The sequence below is a fragment of the Mustela nigripes genome, chromosome 6, assembly GCF_022355385.1.
Source record: "Mustela nigripes isolate SB6536 chromosome 6, MUSNIG.SB6536, whole genome shotgun sequence".
NCBI classification, from domain to species: domain Eukaryota; kingdom Metazoa; phylum Chordata; class Mammalia; order Carnivora; family Mustelidae; genus Mustela; species Mustela nigripes.
This window is the reverse complement of record NC_081562.1, coordinates 114900236-114924865: the sequence shown is the minus strand read 5'-3', so window position 1 is coordinate 114924865 and position 24630 is coordinate 114900236. Positions and strand designations below refer to the sequence as shown.

The 24630-nt window shown below is 52.0% G+C and overlaps 1 protein-coding gene across 8 annotated transcripts in view; it reads right to left on the bottom strand.

Moving 5' to 3' along the window:
- GATA3 (GATA binding protein 3) overlaps positions 1-24630 on the bottom strand; it is a 35587-nt gene that overhangs the window by 1457 nt on the left and 9500 nt on the right. For 4 of the 8 annotated variants that reach the window (XM_059404067.1, XM_059404065.1, XM_059404064.1 and 1 more), the window contains exons 2-6: positions 23543-24190; positions 20597-21133; positions 15147-15292; positions 10987-11112; positions 5853-7050 (exon numbers count right to left, since the gene is read on the bottom strand). In XM_059404067.1, the coding sequence (XP_059260050.1) occupies positions 6766-7050; positions 10987-11112; positions 15147-15292; positions 20597-21133; positions 23543-23783 (1335 nt within the window). In that variant the 5' untranslated portion in view covers positions 23784-24190 and the 3' untranslated portion in view covers positions 5853-6765. Of the gene's footprint in view, positions 1-5852; positions 7051-10986; positions 11113-15146; positions 15293-20596; positions 21134-23230; positions 23450-23542; positions 24191-24299; positions 24410-24630 lie in introns of those variants that run through there. The other 4 variants (XM_059404063.1, XM_059404068.1, XM_059404069.1 and 1 more) reach the window with 4 other exon arrangements.

Here is a 24630-nt window from a genome sequence, read left to right as displayed (position 1 = left end):
GATGCGAGGCTGGTGTGACACGGGAAGGGCCACACGCCAAGGATGCGGGGGCTGGGGCAGGGGAGCTCCTGAAGCTAGAAAAGGTGAGAAGACAGATTCTCCCTCGGGTCCTCCAGACATGTAGAGAATGAATTGGTGCCATCCCATTTGGGGTCGTCTGTTACAGCAGCAACAGGAAACTGATACAGATTTTGGCTTCATGGCGGCATTGACCTTGACATTCACAGTAAGTGTTTGCCAGGAAGCCAGATGTCGGTGTTCCGGTGGATCTATAACCAGGTGCCCGAAGAACTCCCAGCACATCCCGTCTGTCTCACACACGCCCCAGTCCTCCTACCTGCCCAGAACGTGGTCTGATGGACTGGCAGCCGCCATGCCTCATGAGTGATCCCACTCGCTCCTCTGAGAAAGGGACTTGTACCTGTTCAAAGCAGCATAACGTAGTCATTCGTGTTTCCGACGAAACACTGAGTGTTTCTCTACCCCACAGTGTTCTGATGCACAGAAGGAGGATAATAACCTGCCCACTTAACAGAGCTTTTCTGGGAATTAAGTGAAGATCCACTTAGGGGTTTATGGGGTAGGAGCTTTGCGGGTATGTCACTGAAAGGCTGCCTTCCTGCCCGCTTTCCCACTCCGATTTCTCGAGTTGTCCAGTGTCCCTGTCCCAAGGGTCAGACCGAACACATGACCCACCCCCTCATCTTCCAGGAGGTCCCCATGGGTCCAGGCAGGTGTCAGGAGCCGTGAGGTCCTCAGAAAAAGGAACCCAACCAGTGGACTGCTGGGAAATTTGGAATTCTCCGAGGGAGGCCCCGCTTGCTGCCAGAAGGGAGCTTTGCAGACACTCGAAGCGGAGGATGGAGTAGTTTCACGCACTTGGTTCTCAAGTTCATCCAGGGCGGGTCAGCTTACAAGCCTAGCACAGGAAGGGCTGGCCTGTCGTAGAAAACTCAAATTTCGAACTTGGTGTTATGGGACTGTCGCAGGAGGGAATCCCAGACCACGGCAGCTGAAGCCACGGTGACTGTGGCCAGGGGCCACGGCTGGAGCCCCCGGTGTGTTCAGAGCAGCACACAGGCTCTGTTCGCTTTGGCCTGAAATGCGGTCCCGATCCAGGGGAGAGGTCTCGCCCCTGATCACGAGAGGTGAGGGCGGCCACTTTTTTACAAGGTGGAACTTACTTCATGATCCCATCCAGTGCATGAAATGGAGTTTTAATGACCCTCAAAGAGCAAATATTCTACCCAAGCCCCTCCCATCTCCCCTACTAAGGGTTCAGCAGATTCCTTACGGCATATGAGAGCCAATGAATGGGAAGACCCGACCGGAGGGGACCCATTCAACAACAACCCCCAAATCCTCATTTTCTTCCACTAATTTTCTTTAAAAAAAAAAAAAAAAAATTTTTTTTTTGGATACTTGACAAATTTGCTCACTCCTGTCTTCCCTAATTTAACATCAGTAAAAGAAAGCAAAGGAAGGAACAAAACTTTGGTTTCCTAGAACGTTTGTATGCCCCAAGGCCAAAAACAAAGGAAAACCGGATTGGCTGATTGGTTCGTGGCCCACCTCGTGGTTTCGGCAACCTGCGGACACGGTCCCAGTCCTTCTGCGGAGGGTCCCCTTCAGATCCTATGAAGAATTAAGATCCTCTTCCAGGAGCCGAAGGCCTTGCACGTGTCCACGCACATTCCCAAGCACGAAGCTGCCTCCTTCACAACACACGCTCCCCTCCAGGTGTTTGCACGTCTTTAGGCTGGGACTGGGGCGCAGGCCGTACGGATGGGGCTTTATAATGCCGGCCTTGTGTTCAGCCTGAGACCTGGGGGGTGGGGGGGAGCGGAGGGCGGGGAGGGAGGGGCCGTGGGCCAGCTCTCCAAATCCCCACTCCAGTGTATAGCCTGCCAAGCTGCGCACAGACGTAACAGAGGATTGGAAAAGCGCAGCCCAAACGATGAGGCTAGTGCACAGGGATCCCCTGCAAAGGAGCTAGGGTGCAAGGAAAAGCCTGGAGACACCAGGACCTGCCCAGAGCACCCTAAAAGGAACAGCAGCCGGGTGGACACGGATCCACTTCCTCTGCTTATCCCCTTCTGCAAGGAGAAGGCAGGGGACATCAGGAAAATGAAGCACTGGGCTCTGGCGATCTCCCTCGAATCGCCTGTAAGCAATTCAGGCACAATTTCTTTAGACAATGGGTGACTGAAAGATGAACCTTTCTGCCAACATCAGCAGGCCAAGCAAGTCCTGTGTGTTCCACTCAAGAGGGGCCACGCTTCAGAGGAGGGAGACCTGCAGACCTGGACAGGAACTCCGGTCCTGGGTGAGCAGTCGCAACATACAAGATCATTTGTGTTTTGCAAAATAGTACCAAGGACCGATTACCCCCGGCCCATCTGCAGTCTTATGACCTACGATCAGATCACTCTAGGCTTTGAGAAGAGCCTGCTCTGAACTCTGATGTGGGTGTGAGAATACCTTTTCTAATAAAGGATATCCCCCCCCCCAAAAAAAACCCCAATGGAATCATAATATTCATCTTCCCCAGTGGGTCTTACGGATCATCCCTTCCAACTACACAGATCAAGAGCCGATTCCCGGAGAAATCCCACCAACAGCCTCATAGCACTCCATCCACTGGCAGATCAGCCAGAGACGAAACCCAAGCTTCCAAACTCCAGAACGCTTGTGGCCCCACGTTCAAATAACCACTGAGTTTCTCTGAAACTTCCCACTCTTTTGCATTTCTGCAGAGGGAGTGGACACAACCAATCTGAGGGCAGATGGACCCCGTTTGAGCAAGAGGGAACAGAAGAAACGAAACGTGTCCCAGAAGTTCATTTGAAAGGGCAGGAAAGGGGTCGGTGTGTTGCTCAACTGTTTCAGAGAATAGTAACTTTGTTTGTTTCGTGGTGAAAACTATATAGAAGATGTGATCATTCCATTATTATTATTATTATTATTATTATTATTATTATTATTTCTAATCTCAGCTTAGCTTGGAAATTGAAGGGAATTTGTCTAGGGGAGTTAATCACGACTACTGTCCAGGATCACAAAACTTATTCCGGATTTGGGGGTGGATCTGAGGTTGAGGATGGAGGAGAGTGTGGAGTGAAAGACGGCATGGAATCACAATGCTTCGAGATGTCTGAAATGTACATGGGACAAGTTGCCATCGTGAGGAAAATATGGGGGTGAGATGGCATATGAGCTCCTGAGTTTGAACTTGGGGACTAGATCTTTTTTTTTTTTTTTTTGCTAAATTCGGGTCAGGCACACCGCACCTGGAAAGGCTTTGCTTCCTGCCTTCACCCAGTTCTTGGCTAGGCCACCCTAAAATAAAGTCCTGGGATGAGGACAAACCTTGAAAAATGACTCTAAAACCAAAAGCAGTTTCAGAAAGTAGACACGGATCTCAGAAAGTGGGCTCTGGATGTCCCCACGTCTGCGACTAACCCAGGGGCCCAGCTGGGAGTCTCACCATGGGGCCCGTCTCCGGTGAAGGGGAATCACATGTAAATGTCACACAGTAAGAGTAAGACACTGGAGTCTGGGTTTCTCAATTTCCTGGTCTGTTTTTTTTTTTTTTTTTTTTTAAAGTGCTTTGAAGCGGACTTCAGTCTAGACACTCCCTAGGTATGTGCTGACTACATAATAGAAGCACTCAAAATCTAAATTCTTGGGGTGCCTGGGTGGCTCAGTGGGGTAAGTCTTTGCTTTCTGCTCAAGTCATGATCCCAGGGTCCTGGGATCGAGCCCCGTATCGGGCTCTCTGCTCAGCAGGGAGCCTGCTTCCCCCTCTCTTCTCTGCCTGCCTCTCTGCCTACTTGTGATCTCCATCTGTCAAATAAACAAATAAAATCTTTTAAAAAAAAATCTAAATTCTTACTTCATGAATTTCTACCGTCATATATAAGAGGGGCTTGTAAATAGCAAAAGCATCCCATGACTATACCATTTATTTTTTTCTATGAGGTCGGTTTTTTAAATGTTTTAAAGAAATCATTCAGATTTGCACATATTATCATGCTAACCTCCTAGGGCTAAGCGAATGCAACTATCTAAAAGTGAGGCCAAACAGGTTGAAGATCAGGGCATCTGGGCGGCTCCGTTGGTTCAGCATCTGCCTTTGGCTTGGGTCATGATTTTGGGGTCCTGGGATCGAGTCCCGGACTGGGGGGGGGGGGTTCCTGCTCAGTGGGGAGCCTCCTTCTCTCTCTCCGTCTGCCCCCTCCCTTTCTCTCAAATAAATAAATAAAATCTCTTTAAAAAAAAAAAAAAAAAAGGAAGGGGGGTTGAAAATTAATAGCACTAAGATTTCCTCAAAAATATTTGAGCAGTATTTTAGATCTATAATCTTGTTCTGCGTTTTCTAGATTAAACCCTCTCCTGTCTTCTGCTTAAGTGAAGTCAAAAGAAAAAACAAAAAACAAAAAAGAACAAAGCCACGGAAACACGTGATAACTCTCTAACGAAGAAACTGAATCATCGTTATCGTGGGTATTTTAGATCTTCTGCACCATCTCCTAGAAATATCTTAGAATGTCACATCCATGGACAGGATGACAGAACAACCCTTCTCTGAAGAAGGAGTGGGGTCCCAGATGCCAGCTTGGCCACGGTCCCTCAGACAAAATGTAATACTGAGTTTGGGATTTTTCTTACGTGCACCCCCCCCATCATCCCTCCCCCAAGAATGTCAAGAATTTGAACTCCCTGGTCTTAAGGTGAAAGAACAGGGAATCAACTCTGTTCGCAAAGAAAGGAGGTGGCAGATCCCAAGACACGGGGGCTACACGAGAAAATCGCCCAGATTTAATACGGCAGCAGATGAAGAGTTCCTTCAGGGCTTCAGAAGTGGCGGGAAACCGACATTCCCAGGGCAGAGCATGAATCAGGAGCCAGTAAGATCTCCGTCTGCATCTCAGTTCAGTCTCTAACTCCTTTATTTCAACATTTAGCTTTAGGTTTAAAATATTTGCTAAGAAAGCAGAGAGGCGATTTAACAGAGATTTTAAAATGTGCGCCATGGGTTACACGTTCTGTCAACAGAGTAAAAGGAAACTTATACATAAGTTACAAAAACGGTGATTTCGTGTGTCGCAAACATGCCAACAAACCCTCCACTGCGGTGATATTCAATTCGACAGTAGAAAAGCAGCACAGAGATGAACTCAGGCACCAGCCCAGCTCCTTGACCTCTTGCAGAGAGAAGCGCGGGGAATCCATCATCCGCAGTCCGCCCGGGATCTCTGCGAGGGAATGGTCCCCCTCGCCCCTGCAAGGAGACGTGGCTGCTCGGGCCCCGCAGGACAGGGGCTACAGCTCACGAGGGGACACAGAAGGGGGCCCAGAAGTTACTCCCCGCTCCCCGGGCTGCAGACAGCGCTCCAAAGATGCCCAGCTTCCCAAAGGAATAAATGTTTGCATTATCTCCTAGTGAATAACTTCCCATTTGGGTTTTGTTTTTAAATTAGCGGGAGCTACCAGATTCTCTAAGAGCCTGCCCCCCACCCCCCGCTTTGATAACGATGTTATTTGGCTGTTTGAAGATATCTGCGCTTAATTTTTACACTAGTATTCCAACAGACTGCATGGGAGGCGGTGATCACTAACACAGAACACGACAGGCGCTGACAATTGGCGGGTGGCTCTCAGGACCCCGTCTGTTTGGCCGAGGTCCCTGGCATGCACGGCGGGCGCTCAAACATTTGCTTCCCCAAAGCCCGGGCTGCGGGAGGCGAGAGGGAAGAGACAGATGCTGCTGAACCCTTAGAAGCTAGTTAATAAATATCATCAAAAAACAAAATGGAAAAGAAGCCCTCCGGAGCACAGACCACCTTAGGTCAACTGAAGGTCATCTAGTTTATTCAACCAAAAAATCGAGAAAGAAGGAAAATAAGAAAACAGAAAGTAGTTCTTAACACTAGCAGTAAATAAATTTGTACAACCGTTCAGTCTGTATAATAGGATGAAATAAATCTACATCTCTTCTTATTTTGGTGCTTTGAATTATACATACAAACAACAATTACAGGGACTTGTTCACAAAGCGGGGAGGCCTGAGCGAGGCTCTCGGACCCCCTCGATGCCAATGCGTGCGTGCGTGAGTGGCCACACTGACTGCCCAGAACCGACAGAATTTTCCAGACAGAGGCCCACCGCTTTGAACAAATGATTTGCCTACGACTTTTTTCTTTTTTTCTTGCTTTTTTTTTTTTTTTTTTCCTTTTAATCCATCCAAGGACCACGACCAGTGCAAGGAATCGACACTGGCGGTTCGTCCATGAGAGGAGCAGACCTAGTTTCTTCTTAATTTCCACACTTTATCTCCCCCGTGTTCCTTAAAATTCTTGGCGTCTTTCATGCCTTTCTTACAGCTACCCAGATGCGATAACGTCTTCGTCTAATGTACAGTATTTTCTCACAATATAAGTTATATGCAATGTTCGGCGTGGTTTATTTTCTTTCTTTTCTTTTTTTTTCTTTTTTTTTTTTTTCACAGCACTAGAGAGACCCTGATAAATAGGGAACATGAGTCTGAATGGCTTATTCACAAATGGGATCCAGATTCGGTGATCAAGAACACAGCACAGTGAGCTAGCTCTTCTGCGAAAGTGGCAACCGCCGTTTCGCTTTCTGCCTTCAGAAACATAGATCCGTGGGACTTCGGTTTCATGATACTGCTCCTGCAAAAATGCACGTGGGAGGGGCTGGAGGGACTCTCGCTGGGAGGCCTGGAAGCGTCGAGCAGGGGCTCTAACCCATGGCGGTGACCATACTGGAAGGGTGGTGAGGTCCGAAGGAGAGGCTGGACGGGGGGTGCATCGGCGTCGGAGTGGTCAGCATGTGGCTGGAGTGGCTGAAGGGGGAGATGTGGCTGAGAGAGGACATATGTCTGGAGAGGGCGGCCGGGTTGAACGAGCTGCCCTTGGGGAAGTCCTCCAGCGTGTCGTGCACCTTTTTGCACTTTTTGGATTTGCTAGACATTTTTCGGTTCCGGGTCTGGATACCTTCCTTCTTCATGGTCAGGGGTCTGTTAATCTAAACAAAGATCAATTTTTTTTTTTTTTTTTACTTTTTTGGCCAGCTCCGAAAGGGCACAGGCTTTTACCCCCTCAGCACGGCTGCTCTGACAGGCTCACACTGGGGATCTGTTTTCAGAAGCCCCTTCCTCCCCGCCCCCACCCCTTCCTGTCTCCTTCCCGGGGACCCCGTGGCCTGCAGGTTCTGCAGCCGAGTTCCGATCGCTCTCGGTCGCAGCTGCCGAGAGATCACCAGTGAGGTGTTCCAACACAGAGGGTGTTAATAATGTCCAGCTACGTCAGTCACTTTGGGGAAGATGTGCCTCAGGAAACTCTGCGTTCCCAAGGACCATATGCTAGAGACCCACCCCATACGACCGCATTTCTCCAGTAACTAAGATGTCATAACTGGTCTGATTCCATTAGAATCTCCTTAGAATATTTCCTGAGAATGGAGGCAAGGAAGGAGTCTTTAAGAGGGAGGTAACACTGTGTCCCCTCATTGGAAATCAGGGCTAGGACCAAGGAAACACTGCCAATGCAATCAGCCTCAAGCGTTGAAGTCCCTGGGCCTGGAGAGACTAGGGCTCCGTCCTTCTCCAAAGTATCGGCCTTCTGCCCGGGCTTTCTCGCAGTAATGGGTGCTGTGAAAATCCTCCCCTGGAAAGCATATATTCTAGGGCCGTGTTTTAATGCAGTGTGTCTCTGCAGAAGGTGGTCCCTCGCCCCCATCACAGCAACCGAGCAATGACTGAAAGTTGCGATCTCTGCCTAGTTCTGACTCTGCACCCCTAACCAGCCAAAAGGCCCACTGACCCGTCGCCGAGTACTTGCTAAGCACTCAGAGGTACGCAGAATGGAGCTAGTACGACAGCACCCTCATCCTGAAAACCAGAGAGCAGGAGGGAGCTCAGGAAACAGACAAGCAAGGGCCTGACTCTGAACGTCTTGAACTAGTCTTCCGCACCCGGGACAGCACAGCATCTCTCTCTCTTTTTGAGAAGCCCCTGTCTGTGTTGTTTTTAAACTGCATTTGCTAGGGGTGCGGAGGCTGAGTAGAATCAAGTGGGGGATTTTACAAAGCAAGCCTTGATCACTCCCCACAATGAGTCAGAATGGGAGGCATCCTGATGGCCGACAGCTGCCCCATACGACAAACCACGCATCTGGCCACGCTTCAGGGAAATGTGGCAAACCAGCTCGAGGAGGGAATGTCAGAGTCCCAATCATTCCCGACTCCTTGGGGAAGAGCATCCTCTGCCACCCACATCCTTAAGAGTGGAGGAAGAGAAGCGGCTCTCCTGGCTCCAGGATCTACCTGTCTGCTCCCCAAGACAGAAAAGCACAGCTGAGGAAGACAGAAGCCAGTACCCAAGAGCAAAAGGGCTGCCAACAACACTTCTGGGAACAGCAGACACACGGCTTCCTGGGGTTGGGTTGGGAGAGGTCACCGCAAAGAGGGGTACAGAACCACATGCCAGGGCTGAGACCCAATTCCCTCTTATGCCAGGAAGGTAGAAGGTCTGAAAGGTCACTGCCAAAAGAACATCTCCGGGTTCCTTCTTCAAAGTGACAATCAAGATAAAGAGGCAGCCTGCAAAGGTGATAGGAATCTACTGTCACATCAAATCTTCCCCCAAGATAATGTCTAGACACACAGCTCTTTACACGGAGATCCAGATACACACAGCCAGATATCTGAATATAATATCTAGTTACACAGATAGCAGCGAGAACCCAGATAGCTAGTCTCAACACCACCTAGCTACACTGATCCGGAGATAGGTAGTTATCGAAACACCCAGATAAGAAGAAAGGAACCAACTCATAGCACACACATACAGGTCTCCAGATGGGCACAAGCAAACACGACGCAATGAGAATGTTCATCGAGGATGATCTCCCATAGGTAGATACACCTAAACTGCCTCCTTTTGTGAAGTCTCGGTAAACCAGAGAAGACAGGAAAACTGCTCCTCCTGGGAAGCAGGTCCTTCCCCAGTCGCTGGAGCCCAGCCACCGAGTTAGGAGCAAGTAAAGAACAGGGTAGGAGGGAGCAGTGAAGATCTGATGAGAAATCGACATCCTTCCGAACCATCCTCAGATCAAACAGTCGAGACCGCATCTCATCATGGCTAAGCAGTCTGAGAAATTTAGGGCTGGTGAACTTCCCCGCGTTCCTGTGCTTCTGTGGGAAGCGGAACGAAACGTCTATATGCGGCCAGCTCGTGACTTTGAACTGAACTCTGGGACATGCTGAGATGACAAAGTGTTTACTTTCCCCCGGTCCCTATGGGTCCTCACGCTCCTGCCTGACCTCCTCGGAAGGCCTGGGCTGCTCTGAAGTCAGGCCCGGCTCTTCCACTCCAACAGCACGTCCGCTAGCACGAGCTCGTCGATGCTCTGAGTCATACCGCCTTCAAGTTCAACGGAAGTAAAATAATTTCTGCTCTGTCGGCATCGTGGGACTATCCGAGGCTCGGATGTAATCAAGTAACTTGAAAGTTCTTTGAAAACCTTAAATTACAGCCAAAAACAATCGGGAGAGGCTGCGCCGATGGCTGGGTAGCCCCAAAACGCTGATGGCCCAAGTCTCCCGGACTGTAATCACGGATCGGCTCCTCTCCACTGCAGGGAGCAAGAAATTCCCCAAAGCAAAAATGTAACCCGGGGCTCCCTGCTGATAAACAGGGAGATGCTACAGTCCGAGAATCAAGAGACGGTGACGAGGAAGACCGGTTCCCTTAGGCTGGGCATCACACAGGGACCACGGCAAGAGGGAATGACATGGAAAGCGGAGACAGGAGTGTCACGGGGTCCCTGGACATGGCAGCAACTTAGTCCCAAAGGGCAAAGAAGGAGGAATTTGCTGGGATCACCCTAAAGACGTTCTCTTGAGACTCAAAAAATCTACCCAGAAAAGCCTCCTCCCAATTCCCAGGTATTCCTGGGTGAGCCGAGTTCCTGCCAGAACAGCCCCCAGCAAAGAGCCTCTTTCCCATTCGGCCCCAGACTTGGCCAAAGGCAGATTGGCCAAGGGGCTCTAGCAGAACCTGAGAAAAAACACGAGTGAGAGACAGAGAGAGAGAGAGAGAGAGAGAGGGAGGGAGAAATGGCCATTTTCTTCTTTGGGATGAATTAAACTTCAGGCCTCGTTAGGTCAAGACCTGTCGGCTGCAGTTATTTGAGGCAAACAAAAGAAACATCCGATCTTTTTTGTTTTGAACGTAAAGATATGACAAAACGCATCCCCCCCCCCCCCCTGAAAAGATTAGAAACAACACGGCTACGCCCAGGAGACGGGCTGGCGATCGTCATTCTGCAAAGATGACGCAAAAAGGACCCAAGAGTTTCTCCTCCCTGATACGAGAACCCCATTTGGCTGCTCCCCTCTGGTCTCAGCTGGTGAGGACAGAGACATTGGAGGACATCTGCCAGACATTTCATTTCCCATCTTTTATCCCGAGAGACCATTTCACTTTCTCAGGTCAGGTCAGGTGAGACTGCTCCCCTCGGCGACAGACCTGCCCCATCTCAGCACGGCGTGGGCCGCACACACCATTGCACTCAATTCTCTCCACATCTCACCTCCCCTCCCCTGCCTGCTCTCATTCCCTCTTTTGCAAAAAAATTTCCAACTTCAGGGAAACATGGAACTATAAGGGTTTCCCAAAGGGAAGACTGGAAAGCCCCCGCGAGGCCTCCCCCGAGGCGCTGGACCGCCGCATCACGGCATTGTCCACACCGACCTGGGGCGCAGGGTCATCCTCGGCCCCACACTGTCCCGTCTCGGCACCGCCACGGGGGACAGGGTAGGTCCCCTCGGATGCTGCTGCTCTGAGACCTGTCATCTAGCCTAAGGGAGCACGATCCAATGGAGAAGGGGACCCAGAGCCAGGGATCCCGTCTCACAGGCACCCCCAGAAAGGAAGCAGGTCCGGTCTGGGACACTTACATTGTGAAGCTTGTAGTAGAGCCCACACGCATTACAGACGGGGTCTCCGTTGGCATTTCTTCTCCAGAGCGTCGTGGTGGTGGTTTGACAGTTCGCACAGGACGTACCTGCCCTTCTTGCTGCCGACTGGGAGTCGGGGGGGAGAGAGAGAGCGAGAAGGGGTCAAAATCAAAACAATTGAGAAATGGGTATTTCAGAACCACAGAGACACACTTACAAAAAGAAAAAGAAAAAAATCCGCATTGAAATCAAAACTAGCAAGCGGCCCACATGAAAGTAATCAAGATTCCCAAAAGCTGCCTCAAGAAGAAACAGGCAGCCGATTCCCTAGCATAGGAGCATGTCACTCGGTCGTCAAGGGGCCGGAATTTCGCCTGCCACTTGATGGGGCAGAATCGGGAGGCTCAGAGAGCCAACGCCACCGCCCTGAGCGAATGGTCCCCCAAGCCCCGGCCAGCAGACTTGGTTGGATGTTTAACTTGAACGGGTCGCAACTCTGAATTACCCCCGGTAGCCGGCTCTCGGTACCCCTGGGCACCAGACTCCCAGGAGGCCTTTTGCAAGGGCAACTGCCAAGAACATCAAGGCTCAACGAGGCCGCTGGCCGTCAGGACACACTGACAGCAGAGGGAGAGCAAACCCAAACCCCCAGAGCATTCGACCCGCTCCCACATAACAAAATGCTGGATTCACAAAAGATCAGGGAGCCCGCCTGGTGGGAGAGTGTCCGAACCTATGTGCATAAGTGGGGCGGGGGTGGGGGAAATCGTGCGCCACAGGACAGGCCACTTAGGAAGCACCAAGCAGGACATCCCTCGTGAGCTAGACTCCCAGGAAATCTGCCGCAGCCCTAAACTAAGGGCCCAGCCCTTACAGGCTTGGTACATCCTGGTGAACGCCACCCTCCTCCTTGGGTGGCGTTCAGGTCATGAGCCCAGCTGAAAAGCAGGGAGAATTCTGCTAATCAACAGGAACCCGCCCCTCCCCCGCTCCCGCTCTCATCTCATTTCACCTTCGTGAAATTAGGTATTTCCTATTTGCCGTTCGCAGAGCCCGAGAGTGGTAGGTCAGATGTCAGGCTCAGCTTGAATTCTAATTATTTGATTGTGTCACTGACTTCATTTCCTTTAAGAGGGAGATTTTTCTTTCACTTTTTGATGCACTTCAACTTACGAGCGTGCTGTTCTCTCTGTCCACGCTTTAAGGGCGAGAAAAAGGTAAATTCAAGCACTTTCCGGAGAAAATGAAGTTGGGTCCCTTTTAACCTATACCTCTATGAACACCTCCCCTCTCTCCCCAACCTGTAAAGACCATTTTTACTGCTCAAGACGAATTCCCTGACTCTGGGCTCAGATATTATTATCAAAGGTGAGAGGAGAAGCCAGAAGTCAGCTACGTGTGATCTAGAAAATTCCACCATGTTTATACAAGTCTGAGATCAAACTAGAGGGACCGTCGTATGCTTTGCTGTCAATATTTCATCAAGCCAAAAAAGTTAGGCCAGAATCAGTGCTTGAAGATTCCGACAACGATGTTATCGTGTCATTATTATTACCTTCCTGCACTTTTCTCTTGAAAACAGATACTGAGATAGAGTCCGTTAATATCTACGTGGCCCATGGATTTCCCAGCTCAGCAACTTCAAACACAGGCTACAAGCGCATAATGCCAGCCGGTAAAAGTCAAGCTCCAAGAAAGGGGGTCCCCCGGTGCAGCCCTTCTCAGTATATTGACAGTAACGTAAATACGGGCGGCCTCAGAGTACGTCTCCGGTCCACAGACTCGATGCAAATTGACACAACCTCTCCAAGCCACACTGTCTGTCTCACGAGCAGGAGACAGAGCACATTCATAAAGCAAGCTCGACACGGCTAGCTGTTGGGCAGATGGAAACCCGGGCAAGACTCGGAAAAAAATATTCTAGGGATCTCCTCTCCGGTCATGTCTTCGGTTTCCTGGGTGAGCTTCTTGAGGGTAGACAGGCATCTTCTGGAGGGGCGGGCTACATTGTGGGCTGGGTGGTCTGCAGCAAAGGAGCCAATGGGCCCAGGCAAAATAGCCAGGCGGGAGGCAGGGGTGGCCGGAAGGAAGAGGAAATACAGAAAAGAAACCAAGAAAGTTCCAGGTACTCAGAAAGCAAACATATCTAAGGGCTAAATATAGTAATAATAATAATAGTAATAGCAGTAATAGTAATAGTCATAGTAATAATAAACAACTATCCTGAATATGTTTTCAGCAGCTCTCTGGAGCCTATGAATTCTATGGAACTCAAAATATAAAACCGCCCAGGATGGATGAGTATGAAAGAAAAGACAGCTGAAAATGTGACAGCCAATGAACTCCAGAATTCAAAGCAATATTACTCAGAGTTTTTGAGATTTCTTATGAAAGGTAGATGAAGACAGACTTACGTAAAATGCAAGTCGAGCCCTCCTATGCAGTCTGCCCAGACAGAAGAAACCCCAAGAAAATGTCAAATACACACTTGCTCATCAACCAGCCCATTGTCTGAGGCTTTACACCCTCTTTTCTCTCTTTCTCTTTTTTTTTACCTTAAAAAAAAAAGTCCAATTATAAGGATGGTACCAAGACATATTTTAACAAGAAAGTTTTTGTTGTCAGTTCTGTTTCTTTGCCTCTTTCTTTCTTTCTTATTTACTTATTATTATTATTTTTTTTTTTTTTACGAAGGCCAGGTTTGAGTGATTCAGAACATTCTTTTGTGGTGCGATCATATTCATTCTAGGCTAACACCTCCAGCCATTTTTTTCTTTTCTTTTTTTTTTTTTTTTCAAACACTTGTTCTGATATGTTCAAACATCTTGATGTTTAGGTTGGGGAAGCTGAGCTGTTGTTTATGAGTTATCTCCAGTGCTCAGATATCCGGCAGCTTTTTCCTAGGAAGTTAGCTTTGCACATGAGAGAAAGGAAAAAAAAAAATACCCAAGTGCAGGGGGACCAGCGGGGAAGGTTGAGAGCGCTGGAAGGTTGGGCAAAGATCAGAAGGAATCAAGCCGGGGAGACCGAGGATTGCCAGAAACTCAAGTCACGTGGGCACTTCCATCCCTAGAAAGTTTTTCCTTCTTCTGAAAAGGATGTGAAAGGTGTTGAGTTGCACTCAAATCTGATGGAGATGACAAATAATTCTTTAAAAGGAATCCAGAGGATTTGTTTCCGGGGGGGCCCCCCCTTCCCCCCTCCCAATCTGATGGATGCAGCTTTATCCACTAATCTGCATGGGGAAATTCCCCTGCTCTCTTCTCTACTTGGTGAATGTCATCAGCACAAAAAGCATTTTGATCTCTTAACTGTGGTTAGGGCTATCTTTTGCCAAAAGCCTGCTTTTGTTTGCCTGTTACACACACTTGCTTTCCAGTCCGAGCCTGAGGTTCCAAAGACAAGCTCACAAATGGACTTCTCCTTCTAGTCTTCCTTAGAAATTGCTCAAGTACTCCTAGGGGTCAAGACGTTTGAGAAAGAAAGTAGGGGATAAAAACCATCCCCCTCCCCCTAGTGACTCGAGGGACAAATAGGACCAAGCGGCACATGAGACCAAGAGGCAAGACAGGAATCCCACAGTTCTCCCCAAAGGCGTGAGCGGTGGAAAATCCTCAATCCTTAAGACCAGGAAAGAAGAAAAACTCAATTAGACTCAGTGGCTGCTGCTAGTGAACCTCAGCTAATTGGCCCCATCAATCTTAAAGCATGGGCACACGAGACCCCTCCGTGGCATTGAACCTTGCTCACTTCCTCAGGGGGCCTGCCACGGAGGGATGTGTTCTAGATGGTTCCTGGTACCTGCATCTGCACACAACATTTCTCCGATTATCAATGAATCTGAACTCACTTTCTCCAGTCCGCTCTCTATTTGCAAACACATTAGAGATTCGATAACCAAAAAGCCAGCACCCTTAAAAATTTGTCAAGTGACTTAGGATATGTGAAGGGGAAAAAGGAGAGAGAGTGAGCTTTTCTGTAGCTCCAATTTGAGAAAAGAAACGGGGGGGGGGGGGGGGGGGGGGGGGAAGGGATCCCAAGCAAGCCGACACGATTTTGAGCTGTCCTGCCAATTTCCTGCAGAACGCTGTCCTTCCTGAAGAGAGGAAATTAAAAACACACAATGGTTCGTGTTGGATCCGTGTTTCTGGAGAACTCACCAGCCTTCGCTTGGGCTTGATAAGGGGTCGGTTCTGTCCGTTCATTTTGTGGTAGAGCCCGCAGGCGTTGCACAGGTAATGCCCGGTGCCATCCCGCCGCCACAGGGGGGTGGAGGTGGCCCCACAGTTCACGCACTCCCTGCCTTCTGGAAACAAGACCACACAGCAGTCACTTGGGGAAGAACACTGACGGCACTCAGAAGGAAGGAATGAGAGTAAAACTGGGACCTTCCCCCCTATTGGGGAACTTTCCCACCCCCCCATGCCCCCCACCTCCCTTAAGGTGGTGCTCAAGTGCCCAAGGGAAGAGCCACCCTCTGGCCCTGTCATAGCTTAACCATCCCCCCCCCCCCCCCAAGTCCAGCTCCCGCCCCAAAGAAGTAGCTCATGAATAAACAGCAGCACAACCTTGCTCGGGGCCAGCCTGACTTGATGGGGAAGAAAGAAGGCAGATTGCAACTTGAAATAGTTCCCTGAGAAAAGGCTGAGCCCTGGACTGCGGCAGAGCAAAACATTCCCCTTCGGGACCCTCAAGGGAAAAACGAAGGTGTCCCCATCACCACCGTGGGGTCTGTCTATGGAGATGGATTAAATCCTGCCGATCAGGATGGGGAGAGAGGAAAGAGGAATGAATGCACGGCTGGACAGACCAACAGATAACAAATCGATGAACAGACTGGTCAATGGGCTGATTGATCTGAAGACCCCAGGTTTTAGATCGGACTTCCAATAAAACCGGAAATGTCCCTGGCTGGCCAATAAAGATGAAGACCCGGGCGGGGCCCCAGTCATCCCCCCACCACATTTTCTTTCTCTCTAGAAAAGGCCAAGGTCTTCTACGACTGGCCAGCCACTGTGACAGACACTGAAGGCAAAGTAGGACCCCAGCAGGACCAAGCCCGGAGGTGCTGGAGGGAAATACCCTTGGAGATGTTGGCGGGAAGGAAGAACAGGCCAATTAAAAGGGGGGGGGGGGGCGACCTCTCAAGTCAGCCGGCTCATTAACCAAGGCTTTCCTGCAGTTGCTCTTTTTCCAAAAAAACAAACAAACAAAATAAACAAAAAACCGGCCAGGCCGGTTCACTCCAGGGGCAGGAGAATGACCCAGACCCAACTCTGGGGGGGGGAAAGCTCCTGGAGAGAATCCCTCAAAATACCATTTTAGCACCGCGGGGGGGATTTCGGCTCACTGATTTCTTTCCAACTTCTGCGGGAGAAGGGAAGGGGGGACAGTTTCTGGGAGAACCTGCCCAGCTCTTGGGGGGCCTTCCCCTCCTGGCGGGCCTGTACGGGCATCTCTGCCAACCCAGCCAGACTGGGAGGAGCTCCCTCCCCTGCCCCCCCCACCCCTGCTCCCCACTCACCCCAGACCCTTGCAGAGCCAGGAGCTCCCAAGAGGAGGAGTCGGGGAGAGGGTTTCACTTTCTCTGGGGGTGCTAGCTGGGAGGTTTGGGAGGCTGGTAGGGGACAAAGATGAGCCCCTAAGGGTTGTTTCGTTTTATGAGATTCATCAGCTAATTCTAAACTACCCAGAAGACAGAATGGAGGAAGAGAACGGGGCGGCTGTTTGGGAATCAGGAGGACTCCCTACCGCGGGAGCACAAGGCTGGTGTGGGGACCTGTCTGGTCTTTGGAAATCCTAGGCCAAGTATAAAGGGTGTGGGGGGTTCACGCCTATAAGCTTGGGTTTTTTTGTTTTTCTCCTCCAGGGACAGGCTCTGAGGAAGGAAAGATGTTTAGAAATGGAGGACTTTGACACTGGAGCTCATGATGGTGCTGACTAGTTTTTGTCCAGTTTCCTTTTAAAAATTAAAAAATAAAAGATTGTAAAGAGTTGTATCTAAGTATATAGATATACGTATTTTTTCTCCACCAATTCTAGAAAGCTGTTCAACCCAGGGTCTACAGAGAGCCTCCCACGAGCCACTGAGCCACTGGCACTCTCCCCACACTCGGTGCTGCTGAGCCCGGTACCACGTTCCGGTAACTGTCCTTGAAAAGGCTTGGGACCGTATGACATCGCTGCTGCAGTCGGAAGCCAACCGCCTGGGTGGCGGGCCGAGGGGGAGGCAGAGAGGAAGGAGGAAAAAGCAAGTGGGCGAGAAGGTGCCTCCTGCAGCCTAGCCGAGGGGGGCGGGCAGGCTCCCCTCCCCCGCAGTCCCAGTGCCCCACGCAGGCACCGGGTCAGCCCCTTCTGGGGGCAGTGGGCCCCCTCCCCATCAGGGAGGGCTGAGGCGAGGTTTCGCTGGCCCCCTCCTCCCTCTCTTCTCTCCCCTCCCGGAGCCCCCGCTCCGGGTGGAGTCCCCGCTGCGGCCAGCCCGCAGCCCTGCTCCTAGGCACCGGGGGCTGGGGGATCTCCCGGCCTGACTCGATTAGTCTGATTTCCTCTCCTTTGTCATCCAGTGAGGAGGATGACAGCTTCCTTTTCAGGGGGACCTTCGAGACTAGACTAGCAACGGTTGCCTCTTCAGCCAGGCTCCGCACACTAGAGCAATTTTCTGTCTTGATTCACTCCGCAAGTTTGCGATTGCCTCGTCTGGCTTTTTCTTTCTTTCTTTCTTTCTTTTTTTTTTTCTTGTCTCATTGTTGCCTCTAGTCTGTGACTTCAGCAAACAACCAATTTTCCTAATGGAGGCCCTGACTCTCCTGGTTTCTTTCCCTCTCCTCACTCACTGCCTGGTGTGAGCTGCTCAGACAGACACCTCTCTCTCTTAGGGGACGAGAACCACAGAGCTGCGAGGCCTCTTGACATTCGACAGCCATTTTCAAACACACCCCCAACCCCCTGGCCTCCAGCTGAAATTCTGAGACCTGGGCTGGCTTGGAAGGAGTAGGAGCTGGACCCGAGTCTGCGAAGAGGAAGGTGGGGGAGATGCCCACAGTCAGGGGAGGCTTGGGGAGGGCCCTTCGCTAGAAGCCTTTGTCTTTTGTTTGCAGAGGGAGACCCAGCACTGACAGCCCTGGCGTTAGAAAAGCACGAGGTACCCTAACCACTGCTTCAACCGTTCCTCTAAAATGCAACAACCCTCTCTTCTCCTGTCTCCACCTTCGGCAAATGCATTTGCACAGAGTTCAAAAAAAAAAAAAAAAAGCAACCACTAAACCCCAGAGAACTCCCTGAAGAACTGCTGCCATTTCCACCCTCTCTACCTAGAAAGGTCTAGAAACCCTCCTCCCCACTCCCACACTCCCAAAAGTCCCAGCTCCCTGGCTGCCCAGGTGTGCAGCCTTGGGGTTTCTGACTGTGAGAAAGGAATAAAAAGGAGGAAGTAAAAAGCCATATTGCAATGTCTTCTCTCCTCTCCCCACCAACCAAGATAATAATAATAATATATAAAAAGTTAAAAAAAAAAAAAGTACAATAGACCCAAAGGTGTTCCTGGTTCCGGTTTGGGGTAACTGCAGCTCTTCCTCTCACCCGCCCCAAATGTTCAGGGGCTTGAGGAAAGAGTGAAAGTTCAGAAAAGACCTGCCTAAGGCCAAAGGTGTGCCCCCAGTGGGGAGAGAAACCAGAGGCTCTGGAAAAGTTGTTCTGTCCCCTCCCCCACTCAAACCACCACCCCAGCCTCAAATACCACGATCTTCCCCCCCACCCCCAAAAAAACTTTGTGCTACCAGAAAAGAGAAATTGTAAAAAAAAAAAAAAGAAATCCCATCGCTAGCTCGAAATGCATCGGTTTGCTGAAGAGAGCAGTCCTATCAGTCCTCAAGCTCTGATCTAACCCCAGCTTTTCTGAGTCAAGGTGAACCCCACTTCTCGGGAACCCTCCACTCCAGGCCCCAGCCCAGCCCCCCGAGAGGCAGCCGGGCCACTTTCCTCTGCCTGTGGTCCCTTCCTCTTGCTTTCTCTTTGACTCCCCCAGCGAGCCTACCTCCCTCTCCCTCTGCGGACTTTCATGTACTGAACATGCAGGTCTGAGTTCTTCTGTCAGCCTAACCGCATCCGGACTCTATTAAAGTTCCTGGCGCGGGATAAACAATGCAACTGTCGCGTGCGGCAGTCTGAAAATAATTGGATTAGCTCAAACATATCAACTAAATAGAGACAGTCCTGCCCAGGCAGTCGGAGTGAATGTCACCCTGGAAAAAAACCCTGAAAACTGATCTCATGGTCACTGGGCTCCCAGAGCCCTTCCTCGGAAGTTTTTCAAACCCGGGTTTTTGCAAGCCCGGTTTCAAGACTGCTCGTCCCACCCAGAAAAGACAAGTGATTTTCACCACTTCTTTGTCTATAGGATCTCTATAGAGGGCAGAGGTGAGACGCTGGAATGAGCCAGGACAGACAGACCCACCCTGAAATGGACCCACCCAAGGAGACAGAACAATCTTTGAAAAATAATCTTTTAAACTATAGCTAAACCTCATCTGAGAGAAGAATCCCAAGGTCTCCCGACGACTTTGGTTAGAAGCAACACTGGCAATGGATTATTTTCTTTTGAAAGCCAAAATATTTTGTGTGGGTTTGGTGTTGCCTCCTTTTTTTTTTTTTTTTTTTTAAAGCATGTGTCTACAGCCAGAGATTCAAGACGCCCCCCGCTCTTTTAGACAGGGGGTGCTTTTCTGAGAAAGGGTGGGCAGAGGAAGCGGAGACCCACACCTAGGGAACGTCGTCCTGTTCTTCCTACCTCCTCTGGCTTCCGATCAGTCGAGGAAGAGGTCCTGAGACGCCTTCCTGCCCTGGGCCTGTGCTGCCACCACAGGTGACTGGCCCCCTGGACTTTTGATTTTCATTCCAGTTTTCCCTGGACACAGCTCTCCTCTCTTAGGGTGACAGCCCCCTCTTCCATGCAAAGAATACGTGTGCTGCTTTTGCCAGGGTCCTGCTTTCCACACCCCCCCCCAAATATACACATGCTTTATTTACCCATGTCTGTGTAAAGGGCTGTCCCTCTGTTGCCTGCATGACCCCCACGGAGCTGAGCCCAGAAGAACAGGCAGCGGGCCACAGAGGCCAGGGGGGGTCAAAGGGGGGACCTGTTTGTTTAGGTTTGAGGAGGTTTCGTTTTAGCATTAAACACTAAAGATTTATTCCCTGGGCTTTCCATTGGGTCTTGGAAACTGACTAAAGGTTACTGGCAGAACCCAAAGGTCCCCAGGCAGGCAGGACAGGGTATTTGTTTTTGTTTGTCTTTTTCCTTCCCCAGCTCATGGAAGGGGGGGGGGGGGCGGTAAATTAGATCCCACTTCCCCTCGGCTCTGAGGACTGGAATGAGATAGGACACACCTCATTCTTTCCCCCTGCTGGAAGAAAGGGAAGAAACCAAATCTTGGAAGGGTCTGGAACACCAGCCAGCTCCCCTGAGGGGCCAGCCTTGGGCTGCCTCCTCCCTGCCCTGGATTTAGGAGAAGGGAGAGGTGGGAAGAGACTGAAAAGCTTTGCTCCGGGGTTGGGGGGGCTTGGGGGTGGTGGTGGAGAAGGGAGTGGGGGTGGCGGTGGAGAAGGCTCCTACCTGTGCTGGATCTCGCCTTGGGCCTCGACTTGCATCCGAAGCCGGTGGGGGAGCCCCCCAGCAGGCTGCTGGGCGGGAAGAGTCCGGAGCTGTATTCGGGGACGTAGGGCGGGTACGTGGTGATGGGGTGATGCGCCGTCGAGGCCGCCCCTCCCAGGGTGGTCATGCTGCCCCGCGAGTGCGTGGACTCGAGCTTCATGCTGTCGGGCAGCGGCACCTGGTACTTGATGCACTCTTTCTCGTCCTGCCGGGCCGAGCCGGCCGAGCCCGGGGTGGACAGGGACGGGTCCGGGGAGACGTCCTTCGGCGGGGTGGGCGGGAAGGTGAAGAGGTGCGGGCTGGAGTGGCCCGCCGACAGCGAGGACGACGAGGCCGGCGGGTAGACGGACAGCGGCCCCGGAGAGCCGTGGTGGATGGACGTCTTGGAGAAGGGGCTGAGGTTCCAGGGCGAAGCGGTGTGGTGGCTGCCCAGAGCCTTGCCGCCATCCAGCCAGGGCAGGGATCCGTGCAGCAGGGGCGGGCGGCACACCTGGCTCCCTGCGCGGGAAGGGGGTTGGGGTGGGGGGGAGACAGGACAGAGAAATGCCCGTGAGAGCCGCTTCGGAGACCCTCAGACACACTTGGGGGTCCTCCCCCTGCCTGGCCAGACCCAAACACATCTTGGACCCCAGAGCAGGCCCACTACTTCCCCCAAGCTGGCCAGAACACCTTGGCCAGCAAGCTCTTTACACCCGTGTCTCCTACACGAAGGTCCCATCAAATCCAGCAGAATTGGGGGCAGTGTCTTGGGGGCAGATGTCTGACATCCAAGAGATGCTTGGAGGGAGTGGAGAGAGCCCCTGGGCATATCTGGTCTCTCTAGATACCCTTTCTAAGTGGCATCCCTGAGGTCCCTCTCTGGAACTTGACTTGATTTATTGGTTTCCTTCAATGGCCCAGAGTCCCCCTCCCCAGACCTGATCCCAGCCAGGCCAGGCCGGGAATCCTGAGGCCTGATGGGCGAGCCTGGCCAAACCACCGCTCCACACCGGGAGAAGACGGGGACCCGGAGAGAGGCCCCACTCCCAAGGCCCAGGGCAGGAAGGAAGGAGAGTGCTCGCAGGGAAGGGAGCATTTGGGGGTTACTTTCCAGTAACCCTACTTCAGCGCCTGCTCCTAACGCGCAAGGCCCGAACTGGGATTTTCGAGGACCTTTTAATCACCCAGACTGTTGGAGGAAGTTTCCAGCGCGGGACCCTGCCTTTTTCACCCTCCCAAATCCTACAGAAGGAAAATAAAGTAAACCCCAAATCTGCCCTCAAAGTTGGGATGCCACCAGTGCCACTGGAGAATTTTCACCTGAGCCCCTACGACACAAAATCCCTGTTGACATGTATCTTTCACTTCCCAGAGCATTCAGAAGACACAGTTTTCGGATGGCCATGACTCAGGCACGTCCACTCACCCTGAAAGGGGCCCATGCAGACGTTAAGTGCAAATCCACACACTTCGTGATCTTTTAATCCACTACCTACCTCAGCATCTGACATTCTCTTTAACCATGAAGAACAATACTGAAACTAAAATCTTGAGAGAGGAAGGGGTGGGGAGGGGGAAGGAGAGCTCTCTGAACGCCAAGGGTCAAGATTCAATGTTATGCAGGAAGTAGTATAGTAAATAATATTAAGTCTGCATCTACCGCATTTCCACTTAACTGCTGATCTGCAGAGAAGCAGGGCAAGGAGCCCCCATCCGCAGAAACAATTGTTTAAAACCTGGTGACAGCAGGGCGGTGGACGCCTGCCGCGAGGGGCTCTGTCACCGGCATCGCCAGTGCAGGCTCTAAGTAGGGGGGACCAAGGAAGACCTCAGTCGCCCAGACTAGGAGAGACTCCCATTTTCTCTGCCTGAGACTGTGCCTCTATTTCTTGTTTAGGAACTCACTTACGCTGGAAATCTTAGAGCTTTATCCCCCCTAACGCACAAGGCTGAGTTCTCAACCTTTTAGAAAGCGGCGAAACTATTCAAAGGTGAAAGAGAAAGGAAAAAAAGAAAAGACAAGACAACTTTTCTTTCTTATGTGGGAATCACTCCCACATAAGAAAGAAACCCCGTTGGATCCTAAATCTTCTTTGGGAGCCTAAGGGGACTGTGGTAGGCCGGAGGAGAGAGTAAGGCAAGGTTTTGGGGGAGCAGGGAATGCGGCAACCTAAAAGCCAAGACGCAGGAAAATTCTGTGCAGCCGGGAATCTCCCGTTTAAGACAGTAGCCTCCCCACCGAAACCCCTTCAAGTACCAGAATTCCACTCCTCAGAGCCAAGGGGTGCCAGACCTGCCCAGGAACCAAATGCACTAGCTTCGGGGAAAGGTCAAAAAAAAAGAAAAGAAAAGAAAAAAACAGGGATGCGGATTAAATTTCTCTCCGGCCTTTCTGAACGTGTGCCCAGAAAAGAAACTGAGGCACGCTGGCAGAAGCCCCCCACCCCACCCCGAGAAAGAACTGCAGGATAACTGGGGGAGCGAAGCCCTTTCCGAAGGACCCAAGCCCGAGCCGGGCTCGGCCCGCGCCGCCTGCGGGCCCACGGAGCCGCAGCCGCAGGAGCAGAGGCTCGGCTCCCGGAGCCCCGGAGCCGGAGGCGCCCGCGCCCCCCGAACCTGCGGCCGCGCGGGGAGAGAGGGCTGCAGTCGGGCGCCTGCCAGGTGAGCGCCAGGCCCCGGGCACAGCCGCCGCGGAGAGACGCCGGCTGCGACTTTTTGAAAAACACACTCTCGCGGCGACCGAGGCTGCTTCCTCGCCCATTTCCGGGCCCCAATTTTTTTTTTTTTTTTTTTTTTTGAATTGTAGCAGGAACGGCACTTGGGGGCTTTCGCTGGGTCTCCCCACCCCCTCGTCCCTCCCCGCCTCCCCGACCCGGCGGGGAGCGGCGGCAGCTGGGCGGGGGGTCCCGGCGCCCCGGGCGGACTCACCGTGGTGGGTCGGAGGGTACCTCTGCACCGTGGCCCTCACTGAGTTTCCGTAGTAGGTAGGGACGTGGTTGCCTTGACCGTCGATGTTAAAAAGTACATCCACCTCCTCGGGCAGGGGGTACTGCGCCGGGTCCATGTAGGAGTGGCCGAGGCCCGGGTGGTGCGTGTCCGGGTGCTGCCCGTTGAGGACCGCGGGGTGGTGGTGGCTCACCCAGCGCGGCTGGTCCGCCGTCACCTCCATGGCCCCGGCTGCGCTCGCGCCCTCTCGCCAGGCCCGGAACCCGCGCGCGGAGAGGGAAGGCGGTCGGGCTGGAGGGTCGGGGTGGGGGCTCCGAGGCTCTGCAGGTGCTCCTGCCGTCCGAGGGGCGGGGGTCGGTTAACGATTTGTTTTCAGTGGGGGAATGGGAACGCTGGGAAGGAAAAGTAAGCAAAGGAGATTTAAAAAAAAAAAAAAAAAATCTGTAAGCAGTAGGTAAGAGAAGAAGGAGAAGAAAAAAGAAATTCCAAAAAATAGGTACGGAAGGATAAAGGGGGACCAAGTCCTAAGACGGGGGAGGGCGAGCGAAGGTGGCTGGAATTCTGCGGGGGAGGCTCTTCTGCACCGGGGCTCCCTCAGCGGCTCCGAGGCTGAGGCTCTCCTCGGGTCACCTGCGAAGGAGAGAGGGGGAAACCTGGATGAGCTCCTGAGGACTTGAGCACCTGAGTTTATGAAGTGGCACCACCTCCCCGCAAGCCGCCCGGCCCCGCGCCCGCGCACCCGGGACACGCGCACACACGCGCACACGCGCACGCCTCCTCCCGAGCGAGGCCAACCGGGACGCGGCCGCCCAGGGAACGACTCCCAAGTCCATCCCCGGCAGCCGGGCGGTCCCTCCCGAGGGCCCTGCACCCGCTGAGCGGTTGCAGCTCGGCCGACAGCTCCCTCTCCCCCCCTACCCCCCCTCCCACTCCGGGGACAGCGATCCCGGGACCTGCCTTCCAGGCCTCCAGCAGCTCTCCAAAGAGGAGGGCTAAGTTGAAAGTGTTTTAAAGCCCTCCCAAATGGAGCAAGGAAAAAAAAAAAAAAAAAAAAAAAAAAAAAAAAAAAA